The sequence below is a fragment of the Rissa tridactyla genome, chromosome 14 (assembly GCF_028500815.1).
Source record: "Rissa tridactyla isolate bRisTri1 chromosome 14, bRisTri1.patW.cur.20221130, whole genome shotgun sequence".
In the NCBI taxonomy this organism is placed as follows: domain Eukaryota; kingdom Metazoa; phylum Chordata; class Aves; order Charadriiformes; family Laridae; genus Rissa; species Rissa tridactyla.
Window position 1 is genome coordinate 4,646,223 of NC_071479.1, and position 14,760 is coordinate 4,660,982.

At 44.0% G+C, this 14,760-nt stretch overlaps 1 protein-coding gene across 8 annotated transcripts in view; it reads right to left on the bottom strand.

The window, feature by feature from the left end:
* Positions 1–4,204: 4,204 nt before the first annotated feature.
* The window catches only part of DENND1A (DENN domain containing 1A), a 206,067-nt gene continuing 195,511 nt past the window's right edge, over positions 4,205–14,760 (bottom strand). For 4 of the 8 annotated variants that reach the window (XM_054220418.1, XM_054220423.1, XM_054220421.1 and 1 more), the window contains 3 exons: positions 10,650–10,778; positions 8,284–8,539; positions 4,205–7,391 (listed from right to left, as the gene is read on the bottom strand). In XM_054220418.1, the coding sequence (XP_054076393.1) occupies positions 6,069–7,391; positions 8,284–8,539; positions 10,650–10,778 (1,708 nt within the window). In that variant the 3' untranslated portion in view covers positions 4,205–6,068. The remainder of the gene's footprint in view (positions 7,392–8,283; positions 8,540–10,649; positions 10,779–14,760) is intronic. The other 4 variants (XM_054220425.1, XM_054220422.1, XM_054220426.1 and 1 more) reach the window with 1 other exon arrangement.

A 14,760-nucleotide genomic window follows, 5' to 3' on the forward strand; every position in this document is an offset into this window, starting at 1 on the left:
TTCAGAACAGGTCTTCTGCATGCATGCAACTGCTGAGATCAGATGAAGAATAAAAATTTTGGAAAATAGAAAACGCCAAACCATTGGGAGACATGACTATTAGTATTTTGTGTGCAAGATCACTTTCCCTCTAATACTGAGGAAAAGTTGAAAATGCAAGTGGTGATCCCACCCTGGCTGAGGTTTGGAAAGGAGCTGGACATAGGACTGATAAGGAAAGGAGGGACCTAACTTCAGTTCGGTGAGCTTGCTAGCGCTTTTATTTATTTATTACTAATAACACTGCTGTTACGTCTAATGTGAATGATTTGCTCCGTGTATTTTCCAGACGCTATTTAGGAAGGTCTAATACACTTTCAGAATAGAACAGTTATACAGCCCGTCACCGTGCTGCACTGGAACTAGCTACTGCACCCCTTAGGGAAAAGGTGAGTGGTGTTTTTTGCTCAGCAGCAACAGGAGAATAACCGACGCAGGCAGCGCGTGGTGGGAGAGCAGGTCTGACGGGGCAGGTCCCACAGGCCGAGCTGGTCACTGTGTCTGTGGAGACAGAAAAGTTCCCCTGGGTCTGAGTCTGTCCCCAGCCTAAGGGTGCGGGCACCTCCTGGTGAGAAAGGACTCGCCGAGGCCAGGGTAGCTGGGGCAGAGCCCTGCTGTGCAGCCTTTACTGAAATGCAAAGGTAGGTGTGGCTTTCGTCACCCCATAATGGCTGTAATAAACCTATAGCAAGCTTAGACTATGCTTCGGGTTTCTGAAAACTCCGACCTGATTAACCTCCAGGTCGTTACTTTTTAGCACCACTCCATTTTTTGTGTTTAAACTGTAGAAAGATGAAGGCAGCAACAGGCTCTGAATGAACCACTCTTACTCCAGCCTGTATTTGAGAAGAAAACCATAATCGTGCCGTAAGAACTATTATTAAGGTACTGAAATATCCTGAAAGGCAACAAGAAGCTACAAACCCCACAGCAGTAGAGATACCTAAACCCCAGCAAATTGCAGGCGGGGAGCCTGTCTGCATCCCCCGCTGCTCCGGGCAGGCGGCAGGAAGGCTCCTGCTCAGGCGCTTGACAGGATTAGCAGAGCAGATGTTTTTATTTCAAGCACCCAAAGCCAGTACTAGCAAAAGTGTTAAAATACTCTGTCAGTGTCTTGAGCATTTCTGCAAAATAATTTATGGAAGTTTTTTTTTCAATAATGAACTTAACTTTCTTTTGATATTTAATTTTTGAATATATTTTTTCACAAAACTGGATTTGCTGTAGTTAATGATCATGATCCTTATTTCTTTTGTAATTGTAAATTTTGTAATTTGTAAAAAATGAGAATGTTCTTCAAAAGAAATTTACAATAAAATTTGGTTAAAAATAGACCTAGTTACCTTGACTTGTGATTTTTTATTTATTTTCTTTTTCTGAAGAGTAACTTGATGGCTAGATGGCTGATTTTGGTCTGTAAGACAGTTTGCACAGCTGCAAACCTCAGTGCCTCTTTTACAGTTACTAAATTTCTGATTATTTTTGTCACGCACCCGAGCTCTAGACATAGACCTGAATGAACAGATCTGCCGTAGAAACATAGAAGGGGGCTGTCAAACCTGCTGCTTTTTCTGTTCACCTGTACTGAAGCCTCTGCTGCGACATTTTACCATTAATCCCTTGTTTTATGAGGAAAGACGCCAAAATCAGACAGTGGTTAGAGCCATGAAATACCCAGCAGCCAGTGGGTCCTGTGGCAGAAGTCAGGACAGTTTCTGCAGCAGCGGGAATCTCTTCTGGTGGAGTGCGAGACGGCAATCCTGGCGGAAGGGTGAGCGCGGACCAACGCCTCCGGCGTTTCCAGGCTATGCGAGCTGCAGGACACGCTGGGAGCCCTGTCCCAGCAGGAGAGCGGTCACACGGACACAGCTTAGTGCCAGCCGCCTCTTGAATCGGAGCAGCAGACGGAAAGGAGATTAGAATGTGGAAATAAATGACTTGACTATAATTGAAATGGCTGCGCTGATTGCTGGGAAACAGAAGCCGACCCCCAGGGACCAGCTCCCCTCGCAGAACTAAAGCCAGCTCCAGAGCCAGCGCACGGCCACACTGCTGCCGCGTACGGCAAGGTGGCTACAGCACAGGGCACTGGGATAACTGCCGCACCAAACAGCACCAGGTAAGCCTGAAACCAGAGAGTTAATCCAAACACACGCTAGAGCGCAATGGGCCAAGACTAACAATGGGATCAGTTTACAGAAGACGGTACACAATTCAGTTTATGTCCCAGGAACACAATTCCCAAACCTGGGAAAATGCAGAGGGTTTCTGGCAATAATCTAAGCAGACTTGCCACTGGAAATTTATGTCACTCCAAGGGCAAAGTGAGCTCTACCTATAGTCGTATCCCTTTGCTCCATCTTTATGCTCCAGTAAAAGAAAGGTGAGATATATAGAGCCCCTACTCTGCAAGAGTTTGCAAACTCTTGTCAAGCAATTAATTTTACAGTGCTGCGAAACCAATCACAAGCTCACGTTTGTTTTACCTAAAGCTGTTCAACTCCAGCAGCTGGAAGCACAGTAAAAATAAACCCTGGATGTTGTGAGAAGCAGCAACTAACAGGCTTCTTGTTCACCACTAACCAAATTAACCTGCTGCTGTTGGAAAAAATCACTTTGATCATAAAGCCTCTACGGCGAGTGTATAAGGAGTAAAACATACTAAAAAAATATATACTACAAGTAGACTGGAATAAACCCCCAGTGCAAATGGCCAGAGTTTAGGAAGCAGTTAACTACCATTTACTTACTGCTCTTTTAAAGACAGTGCGTGAAACATTCCTGTTTAACAACAGAACTGTTACTGCACGCATGGCTGTCGTCAGGGTGTCCATGACTCTGGGCTTCCTTCTGGTTGGCTGAAGGGACAGTGATGTCCCCGTTACACACTGCAGGCTTTTGTTACTGACAGACGGTAACCAGCCCCTGACCAGAAAGAAAACTGAGCCGATGTCAATCTCCTGCTTGATTTTTCCCATACACATTAAAAAAAGGGGAGCAAAAGGGGAAAAACATGTAAGCAGCTCAGACTGTTCACTGCAGGTTAGAAACAAAATCCCTGGTATGTACAAAGACATCACAAACCCCTCGTAATTAACACCTGTGTGAGAAAGGTCTGCAACGAAATTCTTGTGTCTCGACAACTTCCAAATCCAGTGTCTAAAATGCTTCTAACCTAATGAGTAAATAAGATACAGAAATGGTTTTGCCATCTGTACAGCATCAGATGCATCAGAAAATGAAGAGGGTTGTTTTTTTTTAAATAAAAGTTATTCTAATGGAAGAAAGCATCTGTAAATAAGCAAAGCGGTACCACACAAGCAAACAAGTACGTCAAGTACAGGAAAATGTACAAAGCTGAATATAAAGTCATTGATGAATCATATCAGACAAGAAGAAAAAGGAACACTTCTTATACTCGATTAGTAAAACCATCCAAAGTACTTCTACATCAGAAAAAGAAACGTTTTACATCCGAGCTTGCTCTCCCAGACAAGCACACTTCATTTACATCTGGCACCGTTAGGAATGAATCATGTTAGGAATTCCTGAGTTTAAATAAGACAAAAAGCTAACTGCTGCCCTAGGGATAGTTTGATCCTTTATTACGAGCAGCACATAAAACAACCTCCCGCTCGCAAATTCTGGTCAAGCAGTGAGGAAGGTCCCACCTTCCAGGAGCAATCGCTTTGCCTGGATCCCAGAGGTGGGCGCAACCTCCCCGTGCTCCTGCCAAGCGAAGCAAAGGGTGATTAATGCCATTTGTGTTAGTGTTAATGCTTTTCAGTGCCTCAAAACGGACTTAAAAAAATAATCCAGGACTGCTTGTTTGTCTAAAAATCAACTGTATAAAATATTCCATAATATGGGCGGAGTAAAATAATCAGAGATGGAAAATGATTTGCAATTACCTGAGTGTTTTTCTATTCCGTCAAGCACGTGCAATGGGCCTGCTCAGTGTCTCGCCAGTGTCTGACATGACACATTTTAAAAAGGAGTATGTGAGATTCAAATGGCGTCGTATGCAGAACCTTCTGGTGCCCAGACACACCCACCATAACTGAGAAAGTTTTATCATTAGCTCATAGCAAAGGAGATCTGAAATTCCAGACTGAATTTATATATAACGTTCGTATTCTGAACTGTATAAAATAAAATGGAGCTATTATCTTAGACTTTAAATATTTTACTATGCAATACTAAAACCATCTGTCTTCCAACACAAAAAGAAAATACAAACCCAACTGAATGGCTTGTCAGAGTAACAGTACTTTACAGAACTATAATATTAATGTAATACTATGGTCTTTCCCAAACTGTTGGCATTTCAGATATAAGAGTATTTTGCTTTTGTATTGCACAGACTCAAACGCATAGACAGCCATTGTCATACACTGCAGTAAGAAAACTCCCAAGATTATATGAATAAAATAGATAGATTGGAAATCAGATAAAGCTTTACAAGAAGTTCCCCATGTGTCCAAAATGATTTCCTTTATCAAAGGCCTAATGGTGATGTGATTACCTCTTCTAGAGTAACATGTTTTACATCAGATTGTGCCCAAATACAAAACAAAACAAAAAAAGCACCACTTAAGTAAAACAAAAATGATCACTGCAAAGACAGCAGGTTTTATAAGGGATGCTAAGATTAAGATGAAATTTCTTGAGAATACTATTGCCACAGATAAGTGTCTTAGAAAATCAGAATGAACGTACCCTTTCACCTTTTCATTGCATTTTTGTACTTGATGACCTCACAGTCCACACCATGGTCCAGTTAATGCCTTGTTACACCAGCAAACGCTTCTCCTCAACAGCGGGATAAAGATTGTGGGCTTCCAGAGGGGCTGAAGGCGTGGAGCAGACCTGAACGAGATCCTGGTGGCTCAAAGGCAGCAATTAGCAGTTCTGGCGTCCCCAGTGAGAGGCAGCCGTCGGGCATTGCCCTCCCTGCGCTGTGGCCCTGCGCAGCTCAGCCTGAGCCCGGGCGCTGCGGCCTGCAGCTCTCTGCGCTCAGGCCACCTTGTCACCACACTGCCATTCACCTTCAGCTCAGGAGCTTCTGTACCCCAGTCTTTTTCTCCTTTTTTTTTGCTTTTAATGATCAAGTAAGATACTGTTACATCCCATTCATATACTGCCATCTATAATATTTATATATAATATTAACATACGCATATATAAGAACTAGGATACTCTTTATGGCCTCTATTTTCTGATGTATTTAACAAAAATGAACAACTAAACAAAAGCTCAAAAGAGAAAAATCAATTGCTGGTGTTTCCAGTTTCCCAACAGAGATGCAGGACCAAACCCTGAGCAACTGCTCTGTGCTATGGTTTTGTTGCAACAAGGAATCACGACAATTCTGCACCCGAGAGGTCCCTATTACCTCTCAGAGTCAGTGTACCTGGGAGGGAAATAAAAAAATCTGCAACAAGAGCTCATTCAATAGTATCACCTAAATGAATGCCTGTATTTCGAGACAGGACAAACCCAGAGCCTAATGGATTAATTCAGCGCAGCCCACGAGTCTGGGTTTGTCTGCTGCACTTTCTGTGTGAAAGCAAACCATGACGGGTGCATGTGTAACAGGAGAAAAACCGACCACCATTCACACAGCGGGGAGAAAACAGGCTACAACGTGCCGTGTCGTGCTCCTACCTGCGCTAGGGGCTGAAAATAGAAGGGAAGGTGTAACTTCTGCATCCATAGTACTGTCTGAAAAGCTATGTGTGGAAACCCAAACCCAACGCCAACCCCAGCTACCTCTGTGCTTTGGTCAGCGCAGGCGTCCGGGGGCTTCAGTGGTGGAGGGTGAGAAGCAGTTGCAGGGCCCAGGACAATGAGGGGACTGTGAACCAGGGGCAAAAAGCACTCATGTGTGAATTGCAGCACGGTGATGGTCCTGCAGCTATCCTGGCTCAGCCTTCCATTAAAAAAATGCTTGGTTTAATGCTGGCTCAAAAAAAACCAAAAAACCCCTCTGTCAATTCCAAAGGGAAATCAAAAGGCCATTGGGAGCATTACTCAAAGGTTTCCCATCGCTTTCTGAGCTGCTCAACCTTACCTGGTGTGGATGACACATCTTGCTTTGTCTTTTTTAACAAATCTTCAAATGGATCTTTTGTCTCCTCACATTTTGAGGACAGTAACACTGACTCTAAGCCCTTAGCTTGCCTGGAAGGGATCAAAGGGGGTTCATTAGACAGGAGAGCCCCTGCTTGTTTGGGATCTACCTTTGAGCTGGACTGGCCCACCTGTAATGTTCTGGTTTTAGAAGGACCACTTAAACATGCTGGCTGTAGTGAGCTTGTTGGCGAAGAGATGTGGCTCTGCAGCACTAAGGAGCTGGCTGGTGGCACAGCTGGAGCCTGGCTAAACAAGTTTGGCATGGATAGGGTTGAAATGTTTGGTTGAGGTCTTTGTGGTGGGTAGAAGCTAGAATTGGGTGTTATGAAGCTAGAGCTATAAGCGTGACCTAAAGAGGGGGTGAAAGAGCCCCTTGGGGGTCTCACTAGAGACACGGAAAGGGCTCCTGGCATTGTTTGTGTAAATGGGTTAGGAGATGGCTGTAAGAAAGGTGGTGGTGCTGGGGAAGGATAACCAAGTGGCTGGACAAACGGTGCAGCTGGAGGAGGCACAAAGTCACTTGCCACCGAGACAAAGCCAGCTGCAGAAGGTGGAGTGGCAGAGCTTTGCAGGCTGCGGGGACCTTGCTGTGGGCCACTGCTTTGCCAGCTGGCTGTTTTTAATGGATCCAGGAGATTAAGAAGGTAGTCACTCTCATTACCTGTATTATCTGTCTTCACCTTGACAGGCTGGAGCATCTCAGCAGTGCTGGTAGCACTGGACAAAAGCTGAGATGGACGAGAGGAATAATTTACAGACTGCTGGATTTCAGGGTCTAAGGACACGCTACCAACTCCAAAGGGCTCTGGGATAAGATCTGAAACCAAATGGCTACGTCCTGCAGTGTGGGGGGTGAGAATTTCTGTAGCCCCAGCTGGAGTCTGATGCTTGGAAGCCCTGGGCGCTGGCGGCGGTGGCACTATCCCCAGTTCAGGAGTCTTTCTTCCCTGTGGCCTAGGAATGGTGATGTTCCCTTGAATGGCAGGATTTGATTCATCCTTTTCTGCAGGAGCCAGAATGCTGTCCCTGCTCCGGGGTCTCCGCGTGACTGGTGGCATGGTACCAAGTGCAGTCAGGGGCCTTTCCGGTGAGCTTTGGGAATACTTGGTGGGAATAGCCATATCATCATGACCCATGCTCCACAGCTTGTTGTAAGGGTGAGACAGCTTCATGGTTGGCACAATCCTGTTCCTCTCAGACACACCAAGATCCATTCTCTGCGAGAAAATGTAAAAAAATGTTAACTTTTACTGATGTCACAACACAGAGCATAAAGTGCAGACGGGCTGCTGAGCTATGGGTGGAAGGGGATCTGTCCACAGACTGGGAGCACTGGAGAGGGACAACGCGTGCAGCCAGGAGGACAGACAGGAATTCAGAAGCAGGACTCTGCAGTTTTAATTCCAGCTCTGCCTCTAATGAGTTGTTCAGCTGTGACATTGTGGCATCTGTTGTTAGCCGAGTAAGGAGCACGCACCTATACCTAAGGTACAGAAATTGAGAAGCCGTAATTGCTGTATGGAAAAAGCTGTCAAATGAAATATCTGGATATAACACTAAATTAAATATTATGATAAGGTAGAAATGACATTCTTTTCTTTTATGTCACATGAAGATCTCAGTCTGCTTTAGTTTGGCACTTTAAGCTGCATATATTCAGTGAAGTTCTTCATAAAGAATCTCTCTTCTACAATCGAGATTGTTCAAATGATGCTTAGACCAAAATGGCCAAATTAAAAGAAGGTCATTTAAAAAACATGCAGTTTGGAAGGGACACAAAAATTCCCAGGTATTCATTCTCACTGCTGAGCACCAGCTTCAAAGGTAACTGTGTGATAACCAATGGACAAAGCAGATTCTGAGGAACAGGGCAAATATTTCCTCCTTTATAAGTAAAGGCTGTAGTTTTAGTGGAAAAAGTTACTGTCTTATAACTGAGTCCCATTCCAATAATTTCTTAATTCAGAAAGGAACTCTGAAATGCATGAACAAATGGCTGGAAAATGGATGTATCTACCCAGTACTATGAAAATGTTCCCCAGAGAACTGAGGAAGACAGCCAGCCCTGCTTCTGTGCAACCCCCAGCGCAGGTGAAGCCCTGACCAAACCTGGTAGTCAAAGGTGCAGCGCTGATCTCCCTCTTCTTTGGGAGTCCGCAGGTCTTCCAGGCTCTTAGCTTGGCTGAGAGGCTGAGCCTGTGTTTCCACTTCTAAGTTAGGGAAAATGTCTTCCAGGAGGTTGACTTCTGCGGCCTTGCTTGAGAGGAGAGGGCTGGGGGGCAGAGGCTCTTTTGATTTTTCTGGACTGACCGTCTCTTCCCCGTCAGCACTGTCAGATTCTTTCAGAGCTCGGTACGGCTGAGGCCTGGGACAGAAACAAAAATCATGCTGCAGGTGACTGTCTAATATTTTTTTTAAACAAGTATTTACTAAAGAGCTGGATGCCCTTACAAAAAACTTTTGGGTGGCAAAATACATCTTACAGTGCCTTGTGAACAGGAGGTGTGTGAGCAGAGTGACCGAGGGGAGAAGGACACATAGAGATGGCACTTGAGGGGTTTCAGAAAGGAAAACGGCGCACGTAGGACGTACTCAGAGGAAAGCTGGGGTCATGCAGTTACAGACGAGCTGCTGAGGGAACTTTCGGCGCAGGAATGACTGGACGGTAGCTCTCCATTTTGACAGCCTGGCCCCCCAGCAGGCCACTGCTCAGGGCTCCTCCACAAGAAGCCAGAGCAAGTGCCCTGCAAAGAGCCCTGGGTTGTGCAGGCACTTACGGTCTCTGGCTGCGAGCTAACTCAGCACAGAACATAAGTCAGTGTTTTCCTGCAATAATTGGGAACACTGTGCAGAGTTCCAATGATTACATTGGTGTCATCTTATCAAGAAACAACACAATCCATTATGGAGACACCTATTTTACATTTACAGCCAAGGCCGAGTTAGCAGGATGCTTTTCTTGCACATACCTCAGCAAAAAAATGAACACCAGCAGATTTGCATATTGGTTCTGTGTACAGAGAACAGCAGCATAATGCGCATCCAATTAATAACAAGAAGTGCCATACGTATCTGTGGTGATTGGCATTTGACTGGCAGCCAGTTTTACTGTGGCATTTAAACAAGGTTTCAATTAAAAGAAAATATTTGTGAGACCTGCAAAAACAGATACTATGGAAGACCTGTCCTCCTCTTTCCATATTTTTTATAATACATCTATATCATGCAAATTTATAAACAGCCCATCTTACTTCATTCATCAACACATAAATAGCAGGCATTCAGCTAGCAACACGAGAATGTAATAATGCGCGTACAAGACAGACAGCTGATGGTACACGTCCTTAGGAAGAGGGTGATCTTGCAAATCTCACTCGTGTCTTTAGTCTCTCACATAACACGCGCTCACCTGCTAAGCATTAGATCACACTGCAAAAAAAGCCCCGAGGAATATTCTGCAAACAAACCATTTTAGCAGCCTGGCCTCCTCCACCCCAAACACCAGAGCGTGGGAACATTTTTCTGGCCCTTTGCTGCTGAACCTGTCTGTCTGTCTGTCCCTGCCCAACTGCTTGCGGTCACTTCCCTTCCCTGCCCGTCTCTGAACCCGCCTTCTGCCTCACACAATGAATTTTAGCAACTGGAGACCCCGCAGCCTTCTGCTCCGGCCTGGTCTGACGCGGGCGCACCCGGCGGGCTCCAGTTGCCCAGAGGAGACGGGGCATTCGCCACCTGGCACAGCCCGGACTCAGCATCAGGCACATTTCTGAAGCCACAGCTCACAGTGCCCTGGCACCTACTCCTACAGGCTCTGCCCAAACCCATAACTGCATTTGTTAAAAGAATGAGTGTAATTCTGTGCCATTTATTTCTCGTTCTCCTCACAGAGGTTTGGGAATTTACAACAATTTACAAATTAAAAAGACCGATACAAATAACATAGCAAGTAAACCCAACAAACTGCTTGCTGTTTCTTGTCTAATTTTAGGCCAGATCGTACTCAGAACCCTCGGAGGACAATGGCACGGTGACTCCCCATAGTCACTGACACAACAGAGAGCCTGCGATCACACAGGTGAAACTAGAAAAAGCCGGTAAGTGCACTGCAATAAAGCTCCCAGGACAATCCAAAAAGCACAGCTAGCACTGCACGAGGAAGAATGGCAGGAGGTCTGGAGAGGAACAAGCAGCACATTGGAACAAGGGGCAAGTGGAAGGGTTACACCCCACAGGGCTGGAGTCGATGTGAAACCAGGAGCTGTGCATTGCTGCATAGTGGTTCATGCAGGAGCGCGCTTTTGCATGCTGCTAAACACCAACACAAACAAGCAGGAGAAATGCTGAACATTCATCAAGCGCCGCACAGAGACTGCAGGAGCATTTCCAAAATTCCAAGTAGAGGAGCAGGCACCCTGACCAGTGCAAACCCATTGTTCGAAGACTGAATTAATACAATGAAAGAATAAAGGATAGACCATTCAAAAGGAGCAGAGAAGAAAAAGTTTTCAGAGAAGCCACAGACAGGATCCTCTTCCTGCTGAAATTCATCATCAGAAGAGTCCTCAGAGAGGAAGACTGTATAGTGTCGCATGGGTTTTACAAGGCTGAGGGAAACAGGGAGAGAAAAGGAAGTTATCAAGTTGTCACATTCAAAGCTCCAGAGGAGAGGAAACCAAGAGATTCACAGGCTCTAAATCATTTCTGAACGTGACTGACGGCCGCCACAAGGAGCTGCTGGTCAGTGTTGAGCTCTACTCTTCAAGCAGAAAATACAACTCTTCTAAAACTGTCTCGGGTGCCATATTGTCGGGAATGGCACCGAGACCTGTGATCCCACCTTATTGCAAAAGAAGCCAGTACAGAAACCCACCCTTTCCCTGCTACATTCTCCAGAGGGTTGGGCATCTTGCTGTTCTTTAGGAATACATCCTTGCTCCTCAGATTCTCTGAGCTCTGACTACACACAAACAAATATTAGATCTACCTCTTTGCTTTATAGATATTCAGACTGACATTAGCCTGATATATGAGAGGAGCTGACTTGAGGGTAACAATTCCTGCTGGTATCTAATTTTGAGATCTGAAATTGCTTCACACTAGAATAAAACCAAAACTGTCCAAGGATTTATATAAAATGCAGTTTGTCAAGTAAAGTGCGCACATTTCTCATGCTTCTTTCCTCAATGGTTAACTACTTTCAAAGTCTGGCAGAAAAGGGACCCAAGCAATTTCTCCTGCATCACAGGACAGTAACTATCAATCTGTGAATTCGTTAGCAACAGCTGGGATCACATGAAAACTTCTTACAATCAGCAGTGCCTCTAGAAACGCACTTTACCTGTAATTAAAAGAACCTAACAACAACAAAAACCCCACCCCCAAAACCCCAACCACCACCATTTCACCAGACTTTTTGACAAGAACGGATTAATCATCTTCATTTTACACACAGCGGCCAGATCTCCAGGATTTGCTCTTGTACCTAATGAAGACAATGCCTAAATTTTTAGTGAATGTAAAACTCACTGTGCATGCCTACATAGGTCTGCGTAAACATACACTGGTTGGAGGAGAAAAGAAAAATATTTAAAGCTTGCTGAATTTATGAATTTTTTTTCTATTATTTATTGTAGCTATCAGTTGCTCCACTTCATTTTAACCAAACCCCCAGTAAATGACTCTTCTGCATAAAGTAGAAGCTTCAAAGATTCACTGTTTCCACTGGAGCAAATTCAGAGGTCGCTATCACTGCTTTAAACAATTGAACGCGCTATCGGCTTTAGTAGAAGAGGAAAGAGAAGAGGAGCAGGGCATTTAAACAAAAATACACTGGAACAAAGAGGTTGAAGAGTACGAAGAAATTAATAGCAAGTATTGCCTCATTTGTAATGCTAAAATATCCTAATCTTTAGTAAAGTATGAAGGAAGGGCCCAACTGTTCATTCCCCTCTGAAACACTGAAGCTCTGGATGGCAAAAAAGCTTATAGAAAATATATTCCCACCATTAAATATTAAGACAAATGCTTCACAAGTAACTGAAAGCAGTAAAAGCACATCAAGGTTTACCAGTACGCATCAGAGGCCTCTCAACCATAGCCCAGTGCTTTTCAATCTGCTAAAACTCAAAGGACAGCATTGTGCCACCAAAACCATATGCACATATAATAAAACATATATTCAATTTTGACCAGTTACTTATTGTTTCTTATTTATTCTCCCCACTCCAGCTGCATTCTGGCATATCTAAGTGTGCTTGAGTGGAAACAAAACAAACCTCTTTCCAAGGGCATTATAAACCACCTGTGGACCAAGCAACAGGCTGGTGAACACTGCTGGATGTTGCTAGACAGCATCATTTACAGGTCTCTTTTTTTCCCCAGATAACCAGAACATTGGAAAAGATATCCCTAGGATCATAAAAGCAAACATCAAGAGCTGTCCGAATGAGGTCTCTTCCCAAACATCTTCATTTTCTCAGCCACATGCCACTGATAATATCCTGGTGAATGGCACATGCACGGCGAATGAGAGGGAGCAGTACACGGTTGAGACGGAGCCTCACTTGGCTGCTCCTGAGGTCCAGAATAAAATTTGTTATTGCAGTGAAAGCAAAATCAGGCTCATTGTGTGGAACAAACGCTACGTCCTGATCCTGCGACATCGTAGAGCAATGCAAATATGCCACACCACTATGGACCTTCTGGTACAAATCAGAACAGGACCAAAAGCATGGACAGAAAGAAAAGGAATGGATTTGTTGCCTTTATAGTACGGACATACTAACAGACTACCTCTAGTGACACTGGAATTCACAATCAGCCTTCACTCTTCTCGGTTTTTTGTCTCCATCACTAAATAACTATATAATAAAGTTTTGAAAATCAGCCTAAAAGATTAGGTCAGAAAAAAGAGAAGTTGGACACTGGAACCGGCAGCTCAAGAGGGCCTGAGCTGCCACTGTGAATGAACGTGTATTCACCATCCGGTCAGAGCGAATTAATAAAAATTCTAAAATAGTGGTGGCAGTGGACGCAGCTGATAGTATTAAATCATGGTCTGTGGTTCTCCAATTAAAGCTGTTGCCTAGCGGTTCTTTTCCCTCTCTTCTGCCGTAACAGGCATCCAGGGAAGTGAGATGATTCCACTGCATTAGGAAAAATTTACTATAATTTTAACTTTCTTCCCCCTCCCCCCTTTTTTTTTAAGGAAGTGACTATTATCCAAAAATTCCAATTTACATTAACAAATGGCTCCACCTAAAATAAATCAGAAATCAAAGATACTTGAAAAAATATTTCTTTTTAAAACTTATAGACACATGTCTTAGGAGAGTAAATTAGCATTAACATGACTGCAGAAAACCTAAGATTATTTCCAGAAATCAAGAGCAATATTGAATTTCCACATATCTTGCCAATACACTACACGTTTGGTAACTGCATATTACAAATGTATTGGTGCAGCTGCCCTTAAAGCAACTGCCTCTGATACCTTTTGTTTGCCTTCAGACTGTGCTAAATTCAACCGCGTTGCGTGTCTGTGTGCACATATTAAATAAACTGGGAACAAACTATGAAGAAATAAGGAGGGATCTTGTTGGCTAGGTCATCAGTTGCACTTCAGTGCAGCTCAGCACAAATCAGATTAAATATAAAGCAGGTTAATATGCACCGGTTTTCTTGCTGTTGCAAGACTCCTGAAATGAAAGTGGGATCTCGTAATTAGAAAAAAGAGAGCACTTAAGTTTCGCGGTCGGAGTGCTTTGTAAGAGATTCTGGTCCAAGATAAGGGATGAACAATCTAAAATTGCCCCAAGTTTAAATTTTTTATTAGCTTGAGGCAGTAGAATCCAAAAAAAGTGCCGATTCCCTCATTAACCCAGTTCGGCAACTCTCCCGCAGTTGCCACCCGCCCCTGGCTGGGGTTTCGCACAAAGAGCTGTCTCCGCAGAGGCAGGTCAGAGCCAGCCCGGCGCGCGGCAGCCTGCCAGGAAAAAAGGATGTGTCCGTCACAGCTACAACCCTCATCATCTCCACATGACTGCACCAGCTCCTGCCTACCTAATCTCTTAGCCGAGTTCCCATGCAGATGACTTGCTGATCTCTTTCTAATGTTTAGTTTAACATGTCTTCGGTTAGCACCAGCATATGACAGTACTGACAGCCGTGGCTGTTCCTTTTTAAATATCATGTCAGAAACACAGCGCAATAAAGCCGGGGATGCGCTCCATGGCTCTGCGTACCATTATGATAGTATGGGTTTCTTTTTTAATGAGGAAGATCTGCATCTCGGGAGCTTTTTTCATGTGTCAGGATGCATGGACAAATCAGCAGCACATCACACTGGCCAAAAATGAAATGCTGACAAATGTAGATATTTCAAATTTAATTGACACCTAAATGTACTTGAGATAGAAAAAATATATACAGAAAATGTGAGTACAGGATGTGGGAATTAATAAGGAGAAATCTGTAATAATTTTAAAAGATATTTTAGTTACCAGAAAATTAAATTTGTGTATTTTGTTAACTGTGTTGCTTTTTCCTGATTACAGAGATTATGGCACAAAGTGGTAGTATGGACTT